General features: G+C 46.3%; 1 protein-coding gene across 2 annotated transcripts in view; it reads right to left on the bottom strand.

Moving 5' to 3' along the window:
* The window catches only part of EEFSEC (eukaryotic elongation factor, selenocysteine-tRNA specific), a 248,696-nt gene that overhangs the window by 152,627 nt on the left and 73,363 nt on the right, over positions 1-22,706 (bottom strand). For both annotated transcript variants that reach the window (XM_055344139.1, XM_055344140.1), the window contains exon 2: positions 4,714-4,921. In XM_055344139.1, the coding sequence (XP_055200114.1) occupies positions 4,714-4,921 (208 nt within the window). The remainder of the gene's footprint in view (positions 1-4,713; positions 4,922-22,706) is intronic.

Genomic DNA, 22,706 nt, shown 5'->3' with positions numbered 1-22,706 from the left:
AGGTCAATCCTTTCAACAAATGGTACTGGGAAAACTGGATATCCACATTCAAGTGATGAAGTTGGGCTCTTAACTTACATCACATATAAAGTTATACCATATATAAAAATTTCCATATTTGGAAATAGATGAAAGACCTAAGCTTAAGAGCTAACATTATAAAATTCTTAGGAAAAAAAAATGAGGAATATCTTCATGACACTGGAATTGGCAACTATATCATGGATACAACACCAAAAACACAGGCAACAAAAGAAAAAATAAATATATTGGATTTTATCAAAGTTAAAAACTTGTGTGCCTCCAAGGACACTATGAAGAAAGTAAAAAGTCAACTTAAAGAATAAAAGAAAACATTTGCAAATCATATATTTGACAAGGGATTGATATCCTGAATATATAAAGAACCCCTACAATTTAACAATAACAACAAAACAACAAAAACCCATCAAAACATGGGCAAAGGACCTAAACAGACATTTCTCCAAAGATATCTAAAAGGCCAACTGGTACATGGCAAGATGCTCGACATCACTTGCATTAAGAAAATGCAAGTAAAACCACAAAAAGATACTACTTCATATGTGTTAGAATAGCCATCACCAAAAAGATCAAAGGTTAACAAATGCTGGTGTAGATGTGGAGAAAGGGGAACCTGTGTGCATTGTGGGTGGGAATGTAAACTGTTGTAGTTGAAAATAGTATGGAGGAGCCTCAAAAAATTAAAAATAGAACTACCATATGATCCACTTCTGGGAATATATCCAAAGGAAATGAAAACACTAACTTGAAAAGACATCTGCACCCTCATGTTCACTGCAGCATTATTTATAATAGCCAAGACATGGAAACAGCCTAAATGTCCATCAATGGATGGATGGATAAAGAAGTTGTGGAATATCATTCATCCATAAAAAACAAGGAAATCCTACCATTTGCTACAACACAGATGAATCTTAAAGGCATTATGCTAAGTGAAATAAGTCAGACAAAGAAAGACAAATAATGTGTGATTTCAACTTATCTGCAGAATCTAAAAAAAAACAAAACTCAGAGAGATTTGTGGTCCCCAGAGGCAAAGGGTTGGGGGAGCAGGAATTAGAGGTGGTCAAAAGGAACAAACTTACAGTTAGTTATAAGATAAGTAAGTCCTAAGGACATGAAGTACAATGTGATGACTGTAGCTCACACTACCACATGATACACAAGAAAGGTATTGAGAGTAGGTCCTAGGAGTTCTCATCACAAGAACATTTTTTTCCTTCTTTTATATTTATTGTATTTTTATGGGAAGATGGATGTTAGCTAAACTTATTGTGATAATCACTTCACAATATATATAAATCAAACCATCACGGTGTCACACCTTAAACTTATATATTCATATATGTCAATTATTTCTCAATAAATCTCAGGGGGAAAACCAGCAAAAAGAGGGTAGGGGAAGTCACAATGAGATACCACTTCCTACCCACTAGTATAACTATTAAAGAAAAAAGGAAAATGATGATGATTGGCAAGGATGTGGAGAAACTGGAATGCTAACACACTGCTGGTGGAAATGTAAAATGGCACAGCCACTGTGGAAAATAGTTTAGTGATTCCTCAAAAAGCTAAACATAAAACTACCACATGACCCAGTGATTCCACTCTTAGGTACAGACCCAAAGGAACTGAAAGCAGAGACTGGAATAGATATCTGTACACCTGTTCAGATAGCATTATTCACAATAACCTAAAGGAAACAAGAACACCATACACAGAACACCATTCTACTTTAAAGGAGTGACATTTCAACACATGCTGCAACATGGATGGGCCCTGAAAGCATTAGACTAAGGGAAATAAACAGACATAGAAAGCCAAATAACAAGATTCCATTTATAAGGTACCTGGAATAGGCAAAGTCAAAGAATCAGAAAGCAGAATAAAGGCTGCTGAGGGTGCAGGAGGAGGGGCGAGGAGGGAAGGGGGAGTTCTGGTTTAATGGGTACAGAAATTATGTTGGGGATGCTGAAAAAGTTTTAGGCAGAGACAATGGTGATGGGTACACAGCTTTGTGAATGTATTTAATGCCAGTGAATTGTATATTTGCAAATGGGTAAAATAATAAATATTATGTCATGCAGATTTTACTACAATCAGAATAATGTGGAGGAAAAAAGTGGGGGGAGGGGGTTATATGAGACAATGAAAAGATAGGAATGAAATAAACCTAAAATGTCAGCAGCTATTCTGAGAAAAGAAATCTCTGGGTGGCTTTCCTCTTTCTTTTAATCATTTTTCTCTAGTTTCCAATTTTCTTTCAATAACTCTTTAGATAGGAAAAAAATAAGTTTTGTTCTTAACAGGCTTCAAGTTTAGGTAGCAAGTTTCTTCACAGCTGGATCAGCATTTACAAAGGATTTACTTCACAGGGGACCATAAAGAAAGGAAATAGTCCCTTAAAATAATTCAAGTTCTCTGTCACAGAGGTGAAAGCTAACATTCTCCTCAACTTGGTCTGGGGTAGGGGGGCTGACCTGCTGCTACAGCCCATCAGGGGCCGTCCTCCTGTATGGGATACCAACCCAGAGGGCATTGAGCAAGGACAGAAGAGAGTTCAAGGAGACAAACTCCCCTGGATGTGTGATAAAGTCCATAATTTGACCTCCAAGCAATAAATTAAAATAGGAATAGCAATTAAAAATGCAAGTGAGAATTTGTCTTAAATTTAACCAATCGAGGGATCCCTGGGTGGCGCAGTGGTTTGGCGCCTGCCTTTGGCCCAGGGCGCGATCCTGGAGACCCGGGATCGAGTCCCACGTCGGGTTCCCGATGCATGGAGCCTGCTTCTCCCTCTGCCTGTGTCTCTGCGCCTCTCTCTCCCTCTCTGTGACTATCATAAATAAATTTAAAAAAAATTTAAAAAAATTTAAAAAAATTTAACCAATCGAAACAGTTCATGTTAATTTGCCCTTAGTAGTATCCCAAGCCCTTCCCAGAAGGTCCTGTTTATATAGCAGATGATACTGACATTGTATTGGGTTTTTATGCAGGAGTCCAAAGGACCTGTTCTCCCCTTTCTGACAAGTAAATAAAACGGCAGGGAGATCAAATAACTCACTAAAAAGAAGATATAATTTTTTATCTTCCTTTTTACAGTCTCATATCCACTTCCGTTGGGAATAACAAAGTCTGAATTCTTATGCAACACTTATCTAAATGTGTCGATTTTATCAGATTGATGAATTTTGCTAACAAAAGGCAGCGCTAGGAAATCTTTTATGACATATTTGGCCCATTCACAGGCCTGGAGCTTTAATTTAACCAACTTGAGAATTCTGAGGGAGAGCTGCAGGTGTTGGATCTGAAAAAAAAAATCATAAATGGGAAGGCATATCAATCTTTATGACGGGGAAACAAAAACACTCTTCTACTTGCTTGCCCTCCACAAGCAGGAGAAGGAGAGGTGGCAGGAGCAGGATATTGTCTCGGGCTGCATAGCAAAGAGGAAGCATCGCTGTCTCCCAGTGACCGCTATTTAGTATTGATCAAAAGGCGCTGGCCCGGGGAGGAAGAGAGGAATTGATAAAACAATGAGGTTTGCCAACACTCTGTGCTCAACAAGGACATTTTCTCATTTTCTTGACCACATCAGAGTTCATCACTCCTGTGACTGCCTGAGCAAGCGGGTGGCTTGCTGCCCCACAGTCCCCATACCCCTCCTGCCCCAAGCTGCCCAGCAGTGCTGCCACCGTTCTGCCCCCACGGACCTGTCCCTCACGGACAGTAAGCAGAGTCAATCACTTGACAGTCCTGTTGCTTCTCCTGTTAAAGGTCTCCCCATGTCTGCCCCCTCTCCCTCCACAGCCCTAATGCAGACCACACTTCTCTCCCTGGGAACACCACCACACTGCCACTCCCTGTCTGTCTTCTGCTCCCCCTGAGTCCTGTCACCATCACCGAGCCATGCTTCCATCTGCCTGCAACCACTCGGGATGGGGGAACCTTTCAGCCACTTCCTTGCACCGACTCTTTAAGGACTCCCTACTTTTTGCGAGACGAAATCATAAATTCGTTGGTGTGAAATACTATGGAGATCCTTGGTGATCTCATCTTTCCCAGTCTCCCCTCCCAACAGCAAAGTCTGCCCACCCATCCAACCAATTTTACAAGCCTCTGTGACAGAAACATCCAGTCATCCACCAAAATCAGTTTCCACCTTTCAGTAACTGAGTTGCAGCTAAGCGGAATGGTGAAAAGTTCCATCTCCTGGCCTCTCCAACACCAAGACATGAGTGACATGAGCAGGCAGGACTGAGTCCTCCCTCCCTCACAGACCCTGTGGGAAGGGTGTGTGGCCCTTCCAGGTCCGGGCATTCCTGACACGCCAGACCCTCCTGTGAACACAGTAGTGACTACATAGACAAGGACACACCCTATAGTGGAAGGGCAGCAAGATGGAGGAAGCCTGAGTTTCTGGATGCTGTGCAGAGCAGAACTCCTCAACTGTTCACATTAGGAAACTACCTAGAAAATCAACTTCTAATTTCATTATGCTTCTGTATTTTTTTGTTCACTTGCAACAGCATCTTAGCCTTTACCCCTGACGTGAACAAGTACCAGGCAAGATCCCACTTACTCGGACCTATGGCTGACACCTGCCTGCCCAATCTGTGTTAATGAAATGAAGCTTATACAAGTGGACACTCCTCTCAATAGCAAACCTACTTGGTGTTCTCCAGGGTCTTCTGCATTTTCTTGGTCATCTTATCAATCACTGCCTGTCTCTTTCCTTCAGCTAAGAGGTCTATTTTGTTCAGCACCACGACCAGCTTCTGGCAGGCGATCTGCCCAATTACAAGGCACTCGGCTGACTGGGTCTGCATCCCTTTGGTCACATCGATGACCAACATCATCAGATCAATGATCTGGGCCCCTGCAAAGAGAGAGCGAAGACAAGGTTAGAAAACAAAATGGGGGAGAAGACTGCAGAAAGTGGCCTGATGTCTGAGGTTAAGCAAAACCAGTCAAATTACAGCATTAAGATAGAAGTGGGTGGGGTGGGAAATGAATGACCACCATATGCCTCCTAGCCCCAGTCATAGGGGAGGGACTCTAAACATGTGATTTCATTGAGTCCCTTATGACCACCATGAGGAATGGGCATGTTACCTCATCTGGAGAGGAGGAAACTGAGGCCCATGAAATACTTAGAGCTCACCCAGGACCCCACAGCCAGCATGCAGCAGGGCTGAGGGACCCCAAAACCCACACCATTTTACTGCTTCTAATCTCTCATTTTCATTCCATCCTACCTAAGAAAAAACATCCAAGCAGTAAAAAGCTTAGTTTTAGACTTGGCAAATGCCTAGAGATTTGGCCTTGCCAAGACAGCTGGCTAAAAGACTGGAAAACTAATGGGGAGGCATGGAGGTTGTCTCCTCTGTGGCTCCTGGGTCTTCTCCTCACAGTAGATGGTTTTAGTCATGATCCTCCCACCCATGACTGCATTGTATCTATTCACTTCTTTTATCCTTTCCATTCTGAATGGGAGGTTCCTGCTCTTTCAGAGAGGGTAGGAGCAATCCAAGGTTCAGCTACCTCAATGCTGAATACCACATGTAAGTATGTGTGTGTGCATGTGTATATATATGCGTGCTGTGCATGTGTGCATTCCAGACATATGTACGCATGCCGAGTTGTGAGTATGCCCTAAATAACAGCCACACCTGGGCTGAACAACAGCAGAGGGACGAATTACAAAGGAGTCAATGAAAGGAAACTGCCCTGATCCATGTTAGGAAAACCAATGTTAGCAATGAAGGGAATGTGTCCTTTTTAACAGGATTTGAAGTAGTTTTACAAAACAACAACAACAAAAGGTGTTATTTTGGGGATATAGGAATATGTAGATTATTTTCCCCTTTGCCCCAGGAGGGATTTTCAGGAGCAATTTATCATCATGGTGAAACCAAGGAAAACTGTTCCATGGGTGACTCATGACCCAAGCTCACTCCTAGGAAGGGAGGGAAGGCAAGGAGGACAGTCTTTTCTGTTGGCACATCTACCATGTGTGCTAGTCAATCACTTCATCTTCACAGCCAATGTTTCAGATGAGGGTGGTACTCAGAGTCACGGGGCTACTTGCTCTAGACCAATTGGCACCAAAGGCCACCAGATACCAAGGAGCCTGGCTCCACTGCTGAAGCATCTTCCCTGGTCACTCCTGACCTGCATAGCTCCCTCTAGCCTTCCCTAGGAAAAACAGTAGGTGCCTCTGACTCTAGGGAGACCTCAAAGTGTCCCAGCCATCCTCCCTGCCCCTTTGCTCTGCCCTCCCCAGCCCCTTCTTCTACTTCACCCTATCTCAGTGGTGGTGGTGTGGTCAAAGGGGCCTGGGGGTAGGAATGGAGGGCTGGCTGGTGCTCACGACAGCCATCACTGGCATCTCCCTCATCTTATCAGGCCTAGGCCTCTACTATAGCCATAAGGCAGGTAGGGATATGCTGGTTCTATCATCTACACTTTTTAAACAACGGAGGCCTAAAAACTTCATCTGATAAGACTCTCTCTCATATCTACCAAATCACCAACTCACCTCTGGCATCCATCTCTGTTGTGGCCCCAAACCCCATGAAGCATGTCAAGCCCACGCCAGCCATTCCCTAATGGGAAAGGGCTTATCCTTCCCCTAGGACTTGTCCTTCTGATATCCAAACAGCCTCCCAGAAAGGAACTTTCTACAACTATAGGACTGATTCATACACTGAGCCAGGTTAAATGAGTACAACCTCTATGAAAGCCAATTTACAACCAGCTATCAGAATTCACATCATCTTTGGCCGAGCCAAGCCCACATACATGTGCATGTTTGTTGTAGGTACAGCTGGAAACCATGTAAGTGTCCATCAGTAGGGAACATGTTAAAAATAAATAATGCTATATCCACAAAGAATACTATCCAGCCATGAAAAAGAACAAAGAAGCTCTTTATATACTACTATGAATAGTCTCCAAGGTGGAGACAATGAGAGGAACAAAGGGCAGAGCAATGTAATATGTGTTAAAAAGGAGGAAAAGGAAAAAAAAAAAAAAGAAGGAAAAGGTGTGTGTGTATGTGTGCTGTATATGAGTGTTTGCTTCCATACCCATAAAACATGTCTGAAGGAGTGCAAAAGAAACAACTTTTGGTTGTCTGTTGGGAAAGAAGCTAGGTGACAGATACGAGATGGAGTAAGAAGGAAACCTAACTGTATGTTCTATACCTTTTTTTTTTTAAGATGTATTTATTTACTTGAGAGAGAATACTCATGCACATGAGTAGGGAGGGGCAGAAGGAGAGAGAATCTCAAGCAGACTCCCCACTAAGCCCACAGCCTGACATGGGGCTCAATCTCCAGACCCTGAGATCATGATCTGAACTAAGAGCCAGACACCTAACCAACTAAGCCACTCAGGTACCCCTCTTCCATACCTTTTCATTTTATTTTATTTTATTTTATTTTATTTTATTTTTTTACCTTTTCATTTTAAACAGGGGTGTGTACTATTCACTAAATAAAATTATGTTAAATACATAAATAGAAAAAGAAATAAAACACTGATCTGACAGTGTTGTTCTCCTGCTAAGAACCCTTGCTGTCCTCTGACTGAAAGGGAACTCCGTGGTATGGCTTTGGGCCCTCCTTCTAACTTGCAATCCAGCCACACTCCCCTGCACAGAGCCCTTCTCAGTGCTCCCCGCCCTGCCCGAGGGGCATATGCATGCACCCAAGAATGCACACACACAGAGTCTGAGCCTATCCCACTCCAGAAGATGTGACCTCTCCCCAAGTCCTCCCATCACAAGCAAACCTGCCACCAGTCCCAGGGATACAGTGTGGCCAGGTGTTGAGGCAGGATGGGACAAAGCCTAAAGGTGAGTGGGAGGAGGCGTGTGCTGGGTTCCCAGCCTGTGAGCCATTCTCTGAGAAGACTGGAAAGCCACCTTCACACAAAATGGTCCCAGCACCCGACTAGGTGACCCTCAACTCTAGAGGGCAAAGCTGTGCCCACAAACCCAAGCCTACTCTATCCCACGGATGACTTAAGGACTTTTCAAGAATAATTCCAACTGCCTGGGCTCCTTCTAGAATCTAAACATTATCCCTTACCTAACCTGAACGATCACCAACCCCACTGTACAGATGAGAAGTTCGGTGGCTGCCCTCGTCACTTGGTAAATAGGGTGCTAGAGAGGGAACCCTGGCGCCTGTTCTCACCTATGTGCCACAGGGCCTGTCCTTTTGCCAGGGGCACCCAGTCCCACTCCGGCCTCCTGTCCCACAGTCCTCACCCACTTCTTGCTTTACACTAAGAATCAAGGCACATCCCATGATTATTCTTACCCTTCCCTGCTCTGCTCTTGCTCCTGCCCCTGTACTCAAGACTTCACTCACCCCTGGCCCTTGGTCCCTGCCCACCCCAAAGCTCAGAGCTTACAGACCACAGCCTGGGCTGAATATCTGGATTCATAGCACCCAGCACAGGACCCAGCTCAGGCACAGCTTGGGCAATCTTTGTTGGAATGAACTGAGCAAATGACAGGTCCCCCCCTCCTGATTCCGTTCCTTTTCAGAGATTCAATTCCCTATTGGTATGTAAAACTACCCAGAAATGTCTTGTCTGGGCCTGGTGGCTAGAGGGGAAGGACTCCCATATTCATTCCATGCATTTAGAACATCTCACTTATGATGCCTGTTGGGATCCTGGGGATAGAAATGAAATTGGCCGGACAGACCCAGGAAGACAAGTGCAGATGGGATCCAAACACTGGAGCCAGTCAGGATTTCCTCTATAGTCTTACTCCAGCAGCTATAAGTCCCCTTTGTTGTGAGGAGCACACAGCTCTGCTCCAAGAGGCCAGGCTCTGGAGCAGCCCAGCTGCAGTGCAGCCAACAACAGGCACTTCTAAGGAGAGTAGAGGTCACAGCGACTTGACAGGCCCCACTGAGAACCCACAGCCCAGCAGCAGCTCTCAGTTACTCCCATTTCTTCATCAAACTTTTGATCAGACGACAGGAAGTGACATAACTAGCCCGTCTTGTCTTTTTCAAAATCCCCAGTATTTCCACAAAATGAATCAAACAGTGTCCTTCCCAATTCCCACGAACCCAGAGTAGGAAACCATTCTGAGACGAGAGGGGCACAGCAAGCGAGTGGGCGGGAAACACCAGTCAGGAAGTTGGAGCTTACAAATGACCCTCTATATTTTTCAGTATATCAGAGCCTCTCATCTACTCGTTCTGACTATAGATCCCTTTAAAAGTTTGCAGAATAATTATAACAGGGTTAAAGTTTCTCAGTACTTTAAAAAGTTACAATTTCCAATTCTGTAGATTATATATCTTAATCACTTCAAAAATAAAAATAAAGAAAAACTTACAAAGGTCAGCATTTAACAAAGTGTAAGTTATCTGTCAGATGTAATTTTCCTTCTGGGACTGAAGAACAAAAATGTGTGTTTAGGAAAAAAAAATGTTTCAGCTGGAGAAACTGAACATAAAATTTTAAACATTTTAGCAACCTCAAAATCAGATCTTTAATCAAAATTCAAATTTTTAATCAAAAGCTATGAGCACCCTAAAAAGGAGAAAATACTACCAAGTTAAAAAAAATTTTAATGTATTTTTAACTGGTGACTTATTAAATATTCAATAAACAATTTAAATACATTGTCATCCACAATATAAAACTGGGGACCCCTGGGTGGCTCAGCAGTTGGGCGCCTGCCTTCGGCCTAGGGCATGATCCTGGGGTCCCAGGACTGAGTCCCACGTAGTAGGGCTCCCTGCAGGGAGCCTGCTTCTCTCTCTGCCTATGTTTCTGCCTCTCTGTGTGTCTCTCATGAATAAATAAATAAAATCTTTAAAAAATATATAAAACTGTACTGGCCACTTCTATCCTGTTATTAATATGACCCATGTGCCAAATGCCTCAGACCTCCGTGTGCCTCAGCATCTTGTATGCCTGAGGGCAAGGACGAGCCCAGTCAGCAGACTGCAGCCAAGACTAAAGGAGTCAGCCCATGGGGAGGGCTCAGAACAGCACCTCGGCAGTAAGAAATCCTTGATACCTGGGGGGCTCTGACTGTTTCTCCATCTACAACTCCTATTGTGGCATGCACATGGTATTTGCTTCTCATCTTAATTGCAACTCAACTTTGCCACGAGAAAACCAAAGGTCAGAGAGGTGAAGTGACCAAGTCAAGGTCAGAAGCAATCACTCAGTTGGAGCAAAGTGAATTTGGTCCCACTGACTTCTTTCTACCACAGCATCCTGTGTCCCTGAGCAATCCTGCATCCAGAGTGAAGCACTCGCCCTGTATGTGGGTGGGGATGTACACACATGCCCCTGTGGAGGCTGCAGGACAGCAGAGCAGGTGTCAGAAGTCCCCCTCAGAGCCCAGGGTGGGAGGAGGGGCTGCAGCTCCGCAATCCCAAGATGTCATTATTATTGCTATTGTTTGTATTCATTTATTCAACATATTCCTTGTTTTCACATTTTAGGGGCAAGAAAACTGAGCTCAGGCGGGTTAAATAACTTGCCCCAAGCTATCTAGCTAGGGGTTGGTTGGACACCAACACGGGCTCACCTATCCTGGCCCTGACTCTCTGCCAGGAGGTGTCAAGACTTCCACCACATCGGGGCCATTCAGACCCCTTACAGAGAGTCCACTCAGGTATGTGTCCATTTTGTGCATTTTAGCTTTCCTCCCTTTGCATACTTTCCCCCAAAGTCCAGTTTCCCTCTCAGCTTCCTACTGGCACAGGAGAGTGTATAACTGTGTACCAGGGATACATGTCCTGCCCTCCTCAACACAGAATCAGACAATCTGGAAGGGGCTTAGCAAAGGTCAATGTGCAGGAGGGGAGCCAAGACGCAAGAGCAGGGCTTGGAGGCACCCAACCAGGCATTCAAACCACCGCCCCAGCAGGGGCCTCCACTTCCTCATCTGTAAATCAGAATCTAAACAAAGATGCTCACTGCAAGAGGCTGCTCAAAGGCCCACTGGGCCCTCCGTAAGTGGAGCTGCATTTTGGGCTGCCAGTGCTCAGCCCAGCCCTACACTCAGAGTCAGACTGCTCCCACCTATCCAGGACACCCCCGGGCAAACACAGGTGGACAAAGGAGGGAGGTGACTGACCGAGTGTGGAGAAGGAAGAGCTCACAGAATGGTCAGGCACGGGGGCCCCATGGTGAACGTGGGCCCAGGCATGGGCAGCGTGTCTGACTGGCACACACTGTCTGCCAGCTCCTTTCTTCACCCACCCTGCCTGTTCCTTCAGTACCTGCCTCTCTCCCTTGAGTCACCTTCACAACGTCCCATGCTGCATCACAACCACCAGGCTCACTTCGCACACTGCAAGATATGCCAGGAGTCCAACAGGCTGGAGCAGTCCAGACCCTCCAGTGAGAAAGCCAAAGGAGGTCTCAGTCCCCGGAGGAGGCTCCAGGGCCCATGACCCTCGTTCCTAGGAGATGATTGTTTTCATGAACACCTTCAGACAAAGGAAGTTTCTTCACACTATTTATCGTTTCTGAGCTCTAGTTCCTCATCTGTAAAACAGAACAATAACTCTACTTTGATTTTTCCTGACCTGATGGAAAATCTCAGACACGGACACAGGAGACAGCCCAGAAGGATGGCATACTTGCACATGGGGCAAAGGAATCTTTAGAGGGGGTACTGCCCTTTAGTGGGAAGAAAGCAGCAGCAGCTTGGAAGGCCAACCTGGAGGGCCGAGTAGGAGGCAGGGAGTCATAGGGGCAAGCCCCCAAGTCCAGGCGCAGCTTCACCCCTGCCAGCTGCACAGCCTCAGGCAAGTGAACCTCCTGACCTCTGGGAATCTGGGATCCCTCCCCTGTAGCATGCTGACCCAGAGACCATACCTTTAAGGGGCAGGAGCCACTAGCACAGCACATAGCACATGCTAAGAGCTCAATAAACATAAGCTACTATCATGTCGTACTTGTGTCAGGATGCCCAGCACAGTAAAAGCTCAAAAGGGGCCACCTCTTCCCACAAAGGCACCCAGGCCAAGAAGAAGGGAGAGTATTAATGGCAACATGGAACAAATACTAACAATACCTCCCCCAATCCAGCAGTGTCTTCGAAGTCCCTCCCAGGAGGCACTGGTGAGTGCCAGCCAATAGCCCAGAGCACCGTGGCCACCAATGGGCAGGAAGTCCTCATTGTTCTAACTCAGACTGCAAAAGTAGGTTCCTCCACAAACGTCCTGCCAAATTCCACCAGACTAGCAGGTAGACACCTGAGCTGGAAAACCTGGGCAGGCAGGACAGGACATCTTCAGTAAGTCATCAAGATCCCACAACACATTCACAACCCTCCTTCTGCCCACAACTCCCTACAGCTTCATGCTCTGGCACTGATGCCATCAGCGAGGCTCCTAACAGGTAAATGGGCTCATGGCTCCTGCTTGATATGTGTTAGCTCTGCCCTTACTACATCCTGTGAGGAGGAGACTCCTATTTTAATAAAGAGAAATCTGAGGTCTCGTCACACAGCAGTAAACAGGAGAGGTAGGGGATCCCTGGGTGGCGCAGCGGTTTGGCGCCTGCCTTTGGCCCAGGGCGCGATCCTGGAGACCCGGGATCGAATCCCACATCGGGCTCCCAGTGCATGGAGCCTGCTTCTCCCTCTGCCTGTGTCTCTGCCTCTCTCTCTCTCTGTATGACTATCTTAAATAAATAAATAAATAAATAAATAAACAAACAAACAAACAAACAGGAGAGGTAGGGCTAGAACCCAGGGCTAACTAACTCCAAAATTTCTTTCTTTTCTATTACTAGTTGCCTCTTGGCCATGGCGGAGTCTCCTGGGAGCCCTCTGGCATCCCGAAGAGCAGACAGGACAGGCCCTGGGGGGGGGGGGGGGAGGTGTGCAGACAGGGTGCAAAGGCAAACTGCCAGCCTCCTAGTCCTAGAGGATACATCCCAAACCAGAGGCACGGGCCTCCAGGAGGCAGGAAGAGGAGGCATTCATCAGCACCTAAAGAGATGGGGAGGAGAACAACGGGAGCGATGTTAGCAGTGGAAGAACAGGGAAAACAACAAAGAGAGTCCGTGTAAGAGACTTAGGAAACCAATACACAGCTGCGGACAAGACAGCAGACAAATAGTGGTGCTGGGCTCCCGCCAAAACGAAGAAAAGCCAAAAAACAATAAACACTGGCGACTCATGGTAAAACACCCGCAGAGCTGAGAGAAGGTGGTGGTGCGGAATGAGACGTCCTGGCTGTGAGATCTTGGGTGAAGTGCCTTCCTTTGCCGAGCCTCCCTGCGCACCTGTGTCAACGGGAGACCTGGGGACAGCGGGCAGCGTCTAGAGGCTCTACCTCCCACATTACATCAAAATAAATTCCCAAGGACAAAGCTTTAAACATAAAAAATATAAAACCATAAAAGTCGGAAGAAAACACGTGAAAGAATTGTTTATAATCTTAAAAGTAAAACAAAAGAACCCTACCTAGGTTAAGACACAAAACCCCAAAACATATAAAAGAAAAAGAAAATAATAAAAACAAAAGATTGACAAATTCAAAAACATAAAAGTCAAACATTTCTACATGGACAAAAATACGATAAAGGTCAACATGACTAGACACACTACCCACAAAGGACTACTCTCCTTAATAGTTAAAAAGCTTCTTCAAACTGCTGATAAAAAGGGCAATGATCCAACCAAAAAGGGCAACAATCTCTACAGATAGCTCACACTAAGCATATTCACTGAGCACCTCCTCCTTGCCAGATCTTAGACTGGTGCTTGGCACAGCAGAGATGAGGACAGATGACAGTCCCTACCCTTTACAAGAGGGACTCACCAGCCAGTGAACTAAGGCTAGATGCCACCAGCACATATGATACATGAGTTTCACAGAAGGGGGCGGACGGTAAGTCTCTGGGGAAAAAGAAAGCTTAGGAATGTACAGGAGGCAGGAGGGTTACAACTTTAATTCGGGCTGTCAGGATGAGCCTCACTGAGAAGGGGATATTTGAGCCAGGACTCAGGAGAGGGACTGGCAGTTAACCAGGAGAGGAGCTACTCCAGGCAGAGGGAGGGGCTGGGCCAAAGACCCGGTGGTGTGTCAGGGTGTCCAGGTGTCCGAGGACCAGCAAGGAGAGTGGAGTGGTTGGAGGGATGTCAGACAAGCAGCAAGGGCACAGAAAAGAAATACAAAGAGCTCAGACATGTAGTAAGATGCCCTACCTCATAATAACAGGAAAAATGCAAATTAAAATGCCGCTAAGACCCTAGTTTTCACCTGGTGGGTTGACAAAATAACACCACAATCAAAAGGCCAGGTGAGTAGGAAGCCCTGGTGCTGCCAGGTGCTGCTGAGTGCACACACTGACTCCTAGAGCCCTCCACACAACCTTGCATCGTTATCCCCATTTAGAGATGAGATCAGGTCACAGGACTGGGAAGAAACAGCCAAAATTCAAAGTCAGGCTCTGCCACTGCAGGGCCACGTCATCCCTCCAAACACTGATGACACCTTGCCACTAAGGGTGTGGAGAGACAGATAATCCTATCCATCTGGGACATGTGCTGACAAAACCTCTTTGGAGACCATCCTGGCAACAGCCATCAAAAGTGCGAATGCACAATACCCTGTGACCCTACATGCAAATGAAGCATATACAAGGCCATTGTTGCGACATGTCTGTAGCCACCAAAACATGGGGCCAGCCGAGCTGCCCATTAAGAGGAAGGCCATTACCTACACTGTAGTATAGCCACATCACAGAATATTACACGGCTACTAAAAAGCACAGAGTAACTCTGTTCTCTGAGCAGAAGTCTTGCCAACAAAGCGCGCACAATATACTGCCATTTCTACAGGTTGTGCATGAGAAAGTATACGCCTAAAATCACTGTCCTTGGAATTTTTAGAAGAAACTGATCATAGTCATTTGTCTCTGGGGAAGTAAACCAGGTAAGCAGGGACCAGGGTGCAAGGGGGATCTACTTCTTACCGTCTATGCTTTTGTACCTTTTAAATTTCAAACCACACGCATATATTACTGATTCAAAATCAATTTGTTTTTAAAAATTAAAAAAAATTACTTACTTTATGCTAAGTAAAAAGACCAAAAACAAGTACTCGAAAAATAAAACATCGCTATTAAATTCTAGTCAGACACAGTTGCTGCCATAGATACGGAACTCACAATGTTAAGTGTTAGAGCTCCAGACACCAAACAGAAAGACACCTTTTCCTTAATGGACTCAGAGGATTTAACGAACCCCAAAGACAGAATAACTCTCTTGCAGTGCTTAATGTCTCTTAATGCCATACCTATGCACATATAAAAGCATCTCAGACACCATCCTTGGCGTGCATCTCTCCTGCTAGGAAACTCCTAAAGAGCCTGGGCTTGATTCTACAAGTTGTAACAATGCAACATTGAGGGGAGGAAGCAAAAGAGAGATGAGGTAGACCCCATTATGTCTGTTTAGGGGTCATAAAGATTTCCATTAATGGCATTCTGTCCTTCCGCAAGATCGATGTGGGAACCACAAATCTGTCCTCCTCCCCCCAAAGTCGGATTGTCAGGCTCGCTGGAGAGCAACCCCCACACCCCCGGGTGCACCAAAACCAGACAACGCATTCCGAGACAGTCCTGAGGATAATTAAAAAGTGTTAAGAGTATATGGGAGTTTTATCTACTATTGCAAGTCTTCTGTAAGTTTGAAATTATTTCAAAATGAAAAAAATAAATAAAACAATGGCTACAGTGTCAGGAAGTTGGGGAAGTGGAGAAAGAAAATGAACATTCATTCAATGCCCAAGAATGCACCATGCACACTATTTCAGTCAGTCTTCACAACAGCCCAAGAAGGAGGAATTTATTATTATGCACACTTTTATAAATGGAGAAACTGAGACCTGGAGAGATCTGAAGTGACTCTCCTACAGTCACACAGCAGCCAGCAGACTGGAGGTCTGAAGTCAAACCCAGAGCAATATGCTACCACATGGTGTGCGCCCACCACAAGGCCGAGGGGAGAGAAAATCAAGAGCTGCCAAATTCGGAGGTTGAGACCCCATGTTCCTCATTGGAGAGATATATAAAGGAAGTGATCTTGAACGGAAGCATGAAGAAACTAAGGTAGATCTATACGAGAACTTCCTGACAGGGAGGACTAGTAAAGATATAGATGGGATCTTTACACAGTTAAAGGGCTCTCTGCTGGAGGTCTTCAGAACAGTTGTGTCCAGCCCACAGGGAGGGAGTATGAAATACACCAGGGCTCCTTGTCCATGCACCGCCTCAGATCTCTCCCATGCTTATGGATATCATTTCTACAGTTATTTATTTATATGAGCTAAGTCAATTTTTAAAAATTCAAACGCATTTATATTTAAAAGAACTTTACATGACAATAAATGCATGAAACTTGCCATAAGTAGAAGTTAAGCATAAAGATAAATAGAACAAAAACACAAAGCAATGTGGTACAATGTTATTAAATGCTGATTAGATAATGCTGGCTGCTGTAGCTCTGAACCTAAGGCCTCCTCACTGCTGAAAAGAGATCAGCGAGAGCTAGCAAGACATCTTAGCACTAAAGCGAGTCTGTCTCGGACACAATGGAAGGAACAGGATGAGAACTGGAATAGGTATGACCTTCCAACCCTGTCAAGCAGGAGTATTAATCCCCGGCCAGCCACCACCTTATACCACCTCCCCATCACCAGGCATGTGGCCCACCCTTAGGAGGCCCTGGGGTAAACACCATTCATATCGCCCCCCTCAGGAAAGGAACAAAGGCAGGGTCAAGCATCCCAGCAAGGGTAGAGGTGTCCATGCTCCTTCCGATCAAAGGGCCAAAGGGGGTGCTGGCCTCTGCCATCCCCTTTCAGGATGGAGGCAGATACACAGGTTCTGCAGGGCCATGACTCCCTACTTAACAGAGTTTTGCCTGTTTGCTTCTTTAAGCTACTGTGTCATAGTCTATCTGGGGTAATCTTTTTAGCTGACTTTGCACAACAGTACAACTCCTGTTCTAGAACAGTGAAAAGGAGCAGAAAATGGAATTTAAAATGTAGAAATAAAATAATTGTGGGCCATGAGCTATAATTTGATTTCATGCTTTACAAGGAAATGAAAGAAGGCTTCCTTAAAATGTATGGTTTTTGCTCTCTCTCCCCTGTAAGCCCCCTCCCCCCCCTTTTAACCATTTTAGGATTTCCTCTAGCACCGAAGAGAAAATAGGATTGTGGAAAATGTTCAGTTCTCAAGTGTCACTGCCACTCAGGGGCAAGCTCGATTTTAATGTGAACTTCCCATTCTGGGTAAGAGGAAATTCTTCAATTAATAAACCGGGTGTGCGGAGGCCAGTCTTTAAGGTTTAATCAATTTCATCTGTACTTAGGATAAAAAGACTGACTATTCTACTTTTTCCCCCTCGTTTTCCTTCTTTAAAAAAATAATAAAATGAATGTTTTATTTTAAATTCTTTGAGGTTCGTATCTCCTGTTTCAGGAAATATTGTCTATTTCATGCGGTGAGTATGAAAACTACCCCCTCCCTTCTTACTTTTGCTGAGAATCTTTTTTCAAAAATAACGAAATTATCCTCTGCCCTCCTATACTATAACAGCCTGGGAGATGATACGAATTATACAGGATTTTGGCAGACACCTTGGGGTGGGGGGGAGGGAAACTGAGAGACAAATCACCAAATATGGATGCAAGAACTTCTTCTGGACAAAACAGTAAGAGGTGGACACGGGAATGTAAATTATGAGGAAAACCCATCCTAGAGCGGCCGAGGCGAACTTCACAGCACAAACCTCCCCTAGGAAAGAGACCCTGCCCTCTGGGTCATCCTGTCTCTCTCAGGTCTATCAGCCAGGGGTGGGGACAGGAAGGTGGCACAAAATCTCAAAATTAAACCAGGGAACTGCTCCCCTCAGTAGTACCGAATAAATATTCAGACTTCGTAAGCAACCAAGTCTTCTGAATCTTTGTTACATGGTCTCTCGACACGCTGGGTCCACTCAGCTGTCAGGGCAGAGGGTACAGTCAGGCCCCACGGCAGAGGGTAAAAAGCACTAACTTTGGGGAGTGTCAGCTTGGGTTTAAGTCTGAACCTCTGCTCCACTTAGCAGCTGCTGTGTCTTTCACGTAACACTCTCTGGGTCTGTTTCTTTATCTGTGAAATGGAAATAAAACCACTAACCTTTTAGAAAGTTATGTACTTCACACAGTGCTTGGAACAAAGAAGGTACCTGGTTCACAAGAAGAGGACACAGCATTAAGGGGGCCTGTGTAATTCAGGGTATCCCAGGTCTTCCCAGAGCTTTGATCAGGTGCCTTGGGGAAGATGCTACTTTTTAAGTGAATATTTTCAACTAAGACTCCATAGCCCTAGGGCTCTGTCAATGTGATTTCCAATGTGGAAATGAGCAAGAGGCTCACCGTTCCTAACAGTGGCTACCAGTTATTGAGGGTCTGAACTTTGCTGGCCCTTGTCCCAGGCAATCTGTATATGAGGAACCTGAGGCTCAGGAACATAAAGAAGTAAGTGCTCACTAAGCATGAGGGAGGAGCACATAGAGCAGGGGAGGGAGAACAGGAAAGAGGCGAGGGAGCAGGGTGGTGCAGAGACAGTGCGAGCCAGATGGTTCATCTCCTCAGGCTAGGTCATGGTGGAACCAGAGCCCAACCCATGTCAGGCTGATCGGAGGCCATTTTGTTCCACCAGGCCTCCCCCACTAAAGTGGTACCCAAGAGGATGGATCTCTCTCTCTTTTTTAAAGGTTTTATTTATTTGAGAGAGAGAGAGAATGAGTGAAGAGGGGGATAAGCAGGCTCCCCGCTGAGCAGGGAGCCCGATGCAGGGCTCAGTCCCAGGGCCTCCAGATCAAGATCAGAGCCAAAGGCAGATGCTTAACCAAATGAGCCACCCAGGTGCCCCTGAGAGGATTTCTCTTGATGACAGCACCTGGTGATCCTAAGGGAAACTGCAGGTTTCACCAGGAGTCTTTCCGTCTCTAGAAGCAGGCAGGTCCTAGGTTTTGGGGTACACACGTCTTCCTTTCCTATGGAGAAATGTGAGGAGAAACACCTGCAGGTGTGCAGCTCACAGTGAAAATGAGGGCTGAAGGTACGAGGGGGAGACATGCATAGGCTATGCAAGGGAACATGCTGGATCCCACTTCAGTCTCCCCTATCTACATGCCTGATGAGACTTGTCCAAGGGCCTTTACCTCCCTGAGCCTCAGTCTTCCTCATCTGCAACATGGGAATCATATATTATTTATAGGGCAGTGTGGGGCTCACAGATCATGAATGCAAACCTCATATAACCCAGAGCCCGGCACACAACAGGTGCTTAAGCATGGAAGTGATAATTATCAGTATTCTTGGACCTGAGTTCTCATTTTCACAAATTCTAGCATTGGACAAAGGCCCATCCTGGAATGGAGACCGTGAGTGGCAGTATTCCCAAACATCAAAAGCCTGCAAGGGCACCCCAACCGAGGGACACAGGCTAGGCGCAAGACAGGGGGTAAGTCTAGGGGAACGGAAATGCCAGTGCCTTGGCTGGACAGGGCAGTTTCTCCTCAGCTCCAGCCCATGTGGCCAGACAGGAATGTGGCCTGGAGTTGCCAGATCTTCCGATTTTTCAAGACAAGCCAAAAATCTGGACTATTACATGAAATCTGCCAATTCTTAAATGTTGACAACCAATTTAAAAAAATGTTTAAACTATATGGCCCAAATAAAACACATCCATGAGCCAAAACTGGCCCAGAGCTCCCCAGTGTGAGAGCTGTGGGGGGAATTTTCTCTAGAAAGGAAAGTTGGAAGAAACAGAATAAACATTCAGCTTCTCTGACTGTTACCTGTCTGAATCAGAAAAGCACTCAAGATGGGTCAGCTGAGCTGAGAAGTTTGACAGCCCCTCGGCCAATGCTCCTATGTCCCACATTTGCACCTGATGAGGGTGGGGAAGGTGGATGCCAGGAAGGGGATCATCCTGGAAGAGAAGGCAGCCTGCCCTCCGGTGACACCATGCCCCAGAGGACCAAAACAGGGGGGACAAGAGGCCACAGGCTTGGGGTCAAATAAACCTCACCTTGGACCTGGCCCCACTGGGCCACAGGGCGAGCATGATCCCTCCCTGGCCTCAGCCTCCTTCAGGCCAGAAGAGAGAGTGCTGGGTCCCCTACCCCCCAGCCTTCTGGACTGAGCCCTCACCTACTACAGCAATCACAGTACAGAAACATGGGCACAACAGGAAAGTGCCTACCTCAGCATCGAAGCTGTTCATGCTCGTAAACACTGCAAGCACTGTCCGATGTGTTATTTTCTCTCTGGTGGAGTGTCTTTCTATAGTTTCAAGCATAGGTTTCCATACGGAGTCTCAAAATACCCCCAGTGGGTAGAAAGTCCGAAAATAACTTAAGACAATGATTTTCCTGGAAGAATGAAGCAGGAAAACCTCAGAGACACCAGCTGGAATTTCCTGTAGGGCAGAAGTTATCCTTACCAAGTCTTTGGTACAAGCTCTCTCCCCTAGAAATGGTTGCTGTCTTCATAGCCAACATTTAATGGGGTGCTTCCTATGAGCTAGACGCTGTTGTAAGTGCTGTGTACGCATTGGCTCATTTAATTCAGTCCTGGCATGTAGTACTACTATCAACACCCCCTCTTTGCAGATGAATACATCAAGGCACAGAGTTTAAATCACTTGCCTCAAATCAAAGAGCTAGTCAGTCACAGGGACAGGCACTCTGCGCCCAGAGCCCTGGTTTCTAAAGGCACAGTGTCACCTGGTGTGGAGAAGGCAGTGGGAAGACCAGGGCTCCCACTGAGGAACAGAGAGGAGGGCTATAGATTGGGCCACCACCTCCGCCAGTGTACCTCCCAGCCCCATCCACCAATCCCCATACCTCCTCATGCTCCCTGCTCCAGCCACGTTCTTGCCCTCCCCAGGACCTTGCCTTGGTATGAAGAAGGGGCCTAAAGCACTCTTTTCATCCCGTCCCTTCTCCTGGCACTTCAGCCTTCCAATCTCAGCACCAGTGTCACCTCCCAAGTATTTCCCTGACTCTCACTAGTCTGGACAAGGCAGCCCTCCCTGGGGTCCCACGGGGCCCACACTACCCAGAAGAGCCCTGTGCTGTAATTCACTGTCTTCCCTGCAGTCTCAATCACCAGAAAAGGGACCAGGCTGGCTTCTTCCAACAGAATCCCTCACAACCAGCAGCACACAGTAGATGCTCAACAAATATTTACAGAGTGAAAAGAACTATGAGGCCAGGGAGGAGCCTTTTAAATGACTTTTAACGTCCCTTCTATTAGCAATTAATACTCTTCTCTACTCCAGTGGTGACATTCTAGTGCACTCCAAAAACAAATGTGTGCTTGCTCAGAAACAGAAGAAAAGGAAGAAAAGCTGAGCAACTGTAGCAAGTGTGCCAAGGCCACAACCGCATGGTATGAAGATCAGGTGGCCAGGACGCAGAGAGGGGTCCCAGGGGCCGCCAAGGGCTGCATTCACTCGGAGAAGACCCCAAGCAAACCCCTAGTGGGGGGATGGGTCCTCACGTGTCCACGTTACAAATCAGAGACTCAGGGTGGTCAAGAAACTTGTCCACTGCTGCCAAAGGCAGAGCTGGGCCTCAGACCCCTTCCACCATCCTTAAAGTGGGGTCCATCCCTCACAAGCCAGGGCAACCAGGGCCACTCTCTCAACTCTAGCACTCTGGCTATTCTGAAAAACAATGGTTGTTGCTGTGGCCTCAGACAAACAGGCCCTTGTAGAAATGAGTCCCCAGGGCCCAGGAGCCCCTCCTCTGAAGCACAGAAACCAAGACAAGGCATTCGGGATGTACCCCAAGCTGAAGGTGCTGGAAGGGCAAGGCCCATCTGGAGCTCCACTGAGTGCAACTCTGAGAAGTCACTGAGCCTGAGAGTAGACTTAGGAAGCTGTTTACTGGGGAAACAGGAGGAAAAAAGAAGAAAAGAAGGGGGGAAATCTACAATAAAAAGTAAGTAAAATCAGCAGAATTCCTTCATGAAAAGGATGGAATTAGCATATGGCCTCAGCTGCCAAGTGAGGCCATTGAAGCAAGCAATGTAAATGAGTTCAAGATACAATTAGACATTTTTCTGGATGGAGACAGAGGGGACTGAAGAAGGCATGGCAGGTCACATTTCAGATGGAGCAGCAGGAACACATTTCACTGCAGAGCGGCCCGCAGAGCCCACCGTGTGAGAGCCCTGTGCAAGCCGCCACAGAGACAGGGTACAGAAGGCAGGCCAGGCCCATACTGGGGGGCTTTCCCTCCCCACTATTTTTTTTTTCCCAAAGGAGACAGAAGTTTACTGAATATGCTACAAGGAAGCAGCAGGCAGGACAGCAGAGGAGAGACTGTCCACTCTCTCCCCACTACTAATTTCCCAAGATGCCTCATACAGGACCTGCAAACCAAGCTACCCAGGCACTGGAATAAAAGTTCACATCCGTTCCACTCTGTACATATGAGGTCCTCTGGGCTGGGTATCAGTCCCTGCCCTCAAGGAGCTCACAGTCTGATAGGGGAGACACAAGTGCAAAATATCAACACAGGGAAGCACATCAAAGTAAGAGGAGAAGTTCTTGTTAAAGCAAGCACAGAAGAGGGGAATTCAGCA

The sequence above is a fragment of the Nyctereutes procyonoides genome, unplaced genomic scaffold (genome assembly GCF_905146905.1).
Source record: "Nyctereutes procyonoides isolate TBG_1078 unplaced genomic scaffold, NYPRO_anot_genome, whole genome shotgun sequence".
In the NCBI taxonomy this organism is placed as follows: domain Eukaryota; kingdom Metazoa; phylum Chordata; class Mammalia; order Carnivora; family Canidae; genus Nyctereutes; species Nyctereutes procyonoides.
Note: the sequence above shows the minus strand (reverse complement) of the source record. Positions and strands in the feature narration are given on the sequence as shown.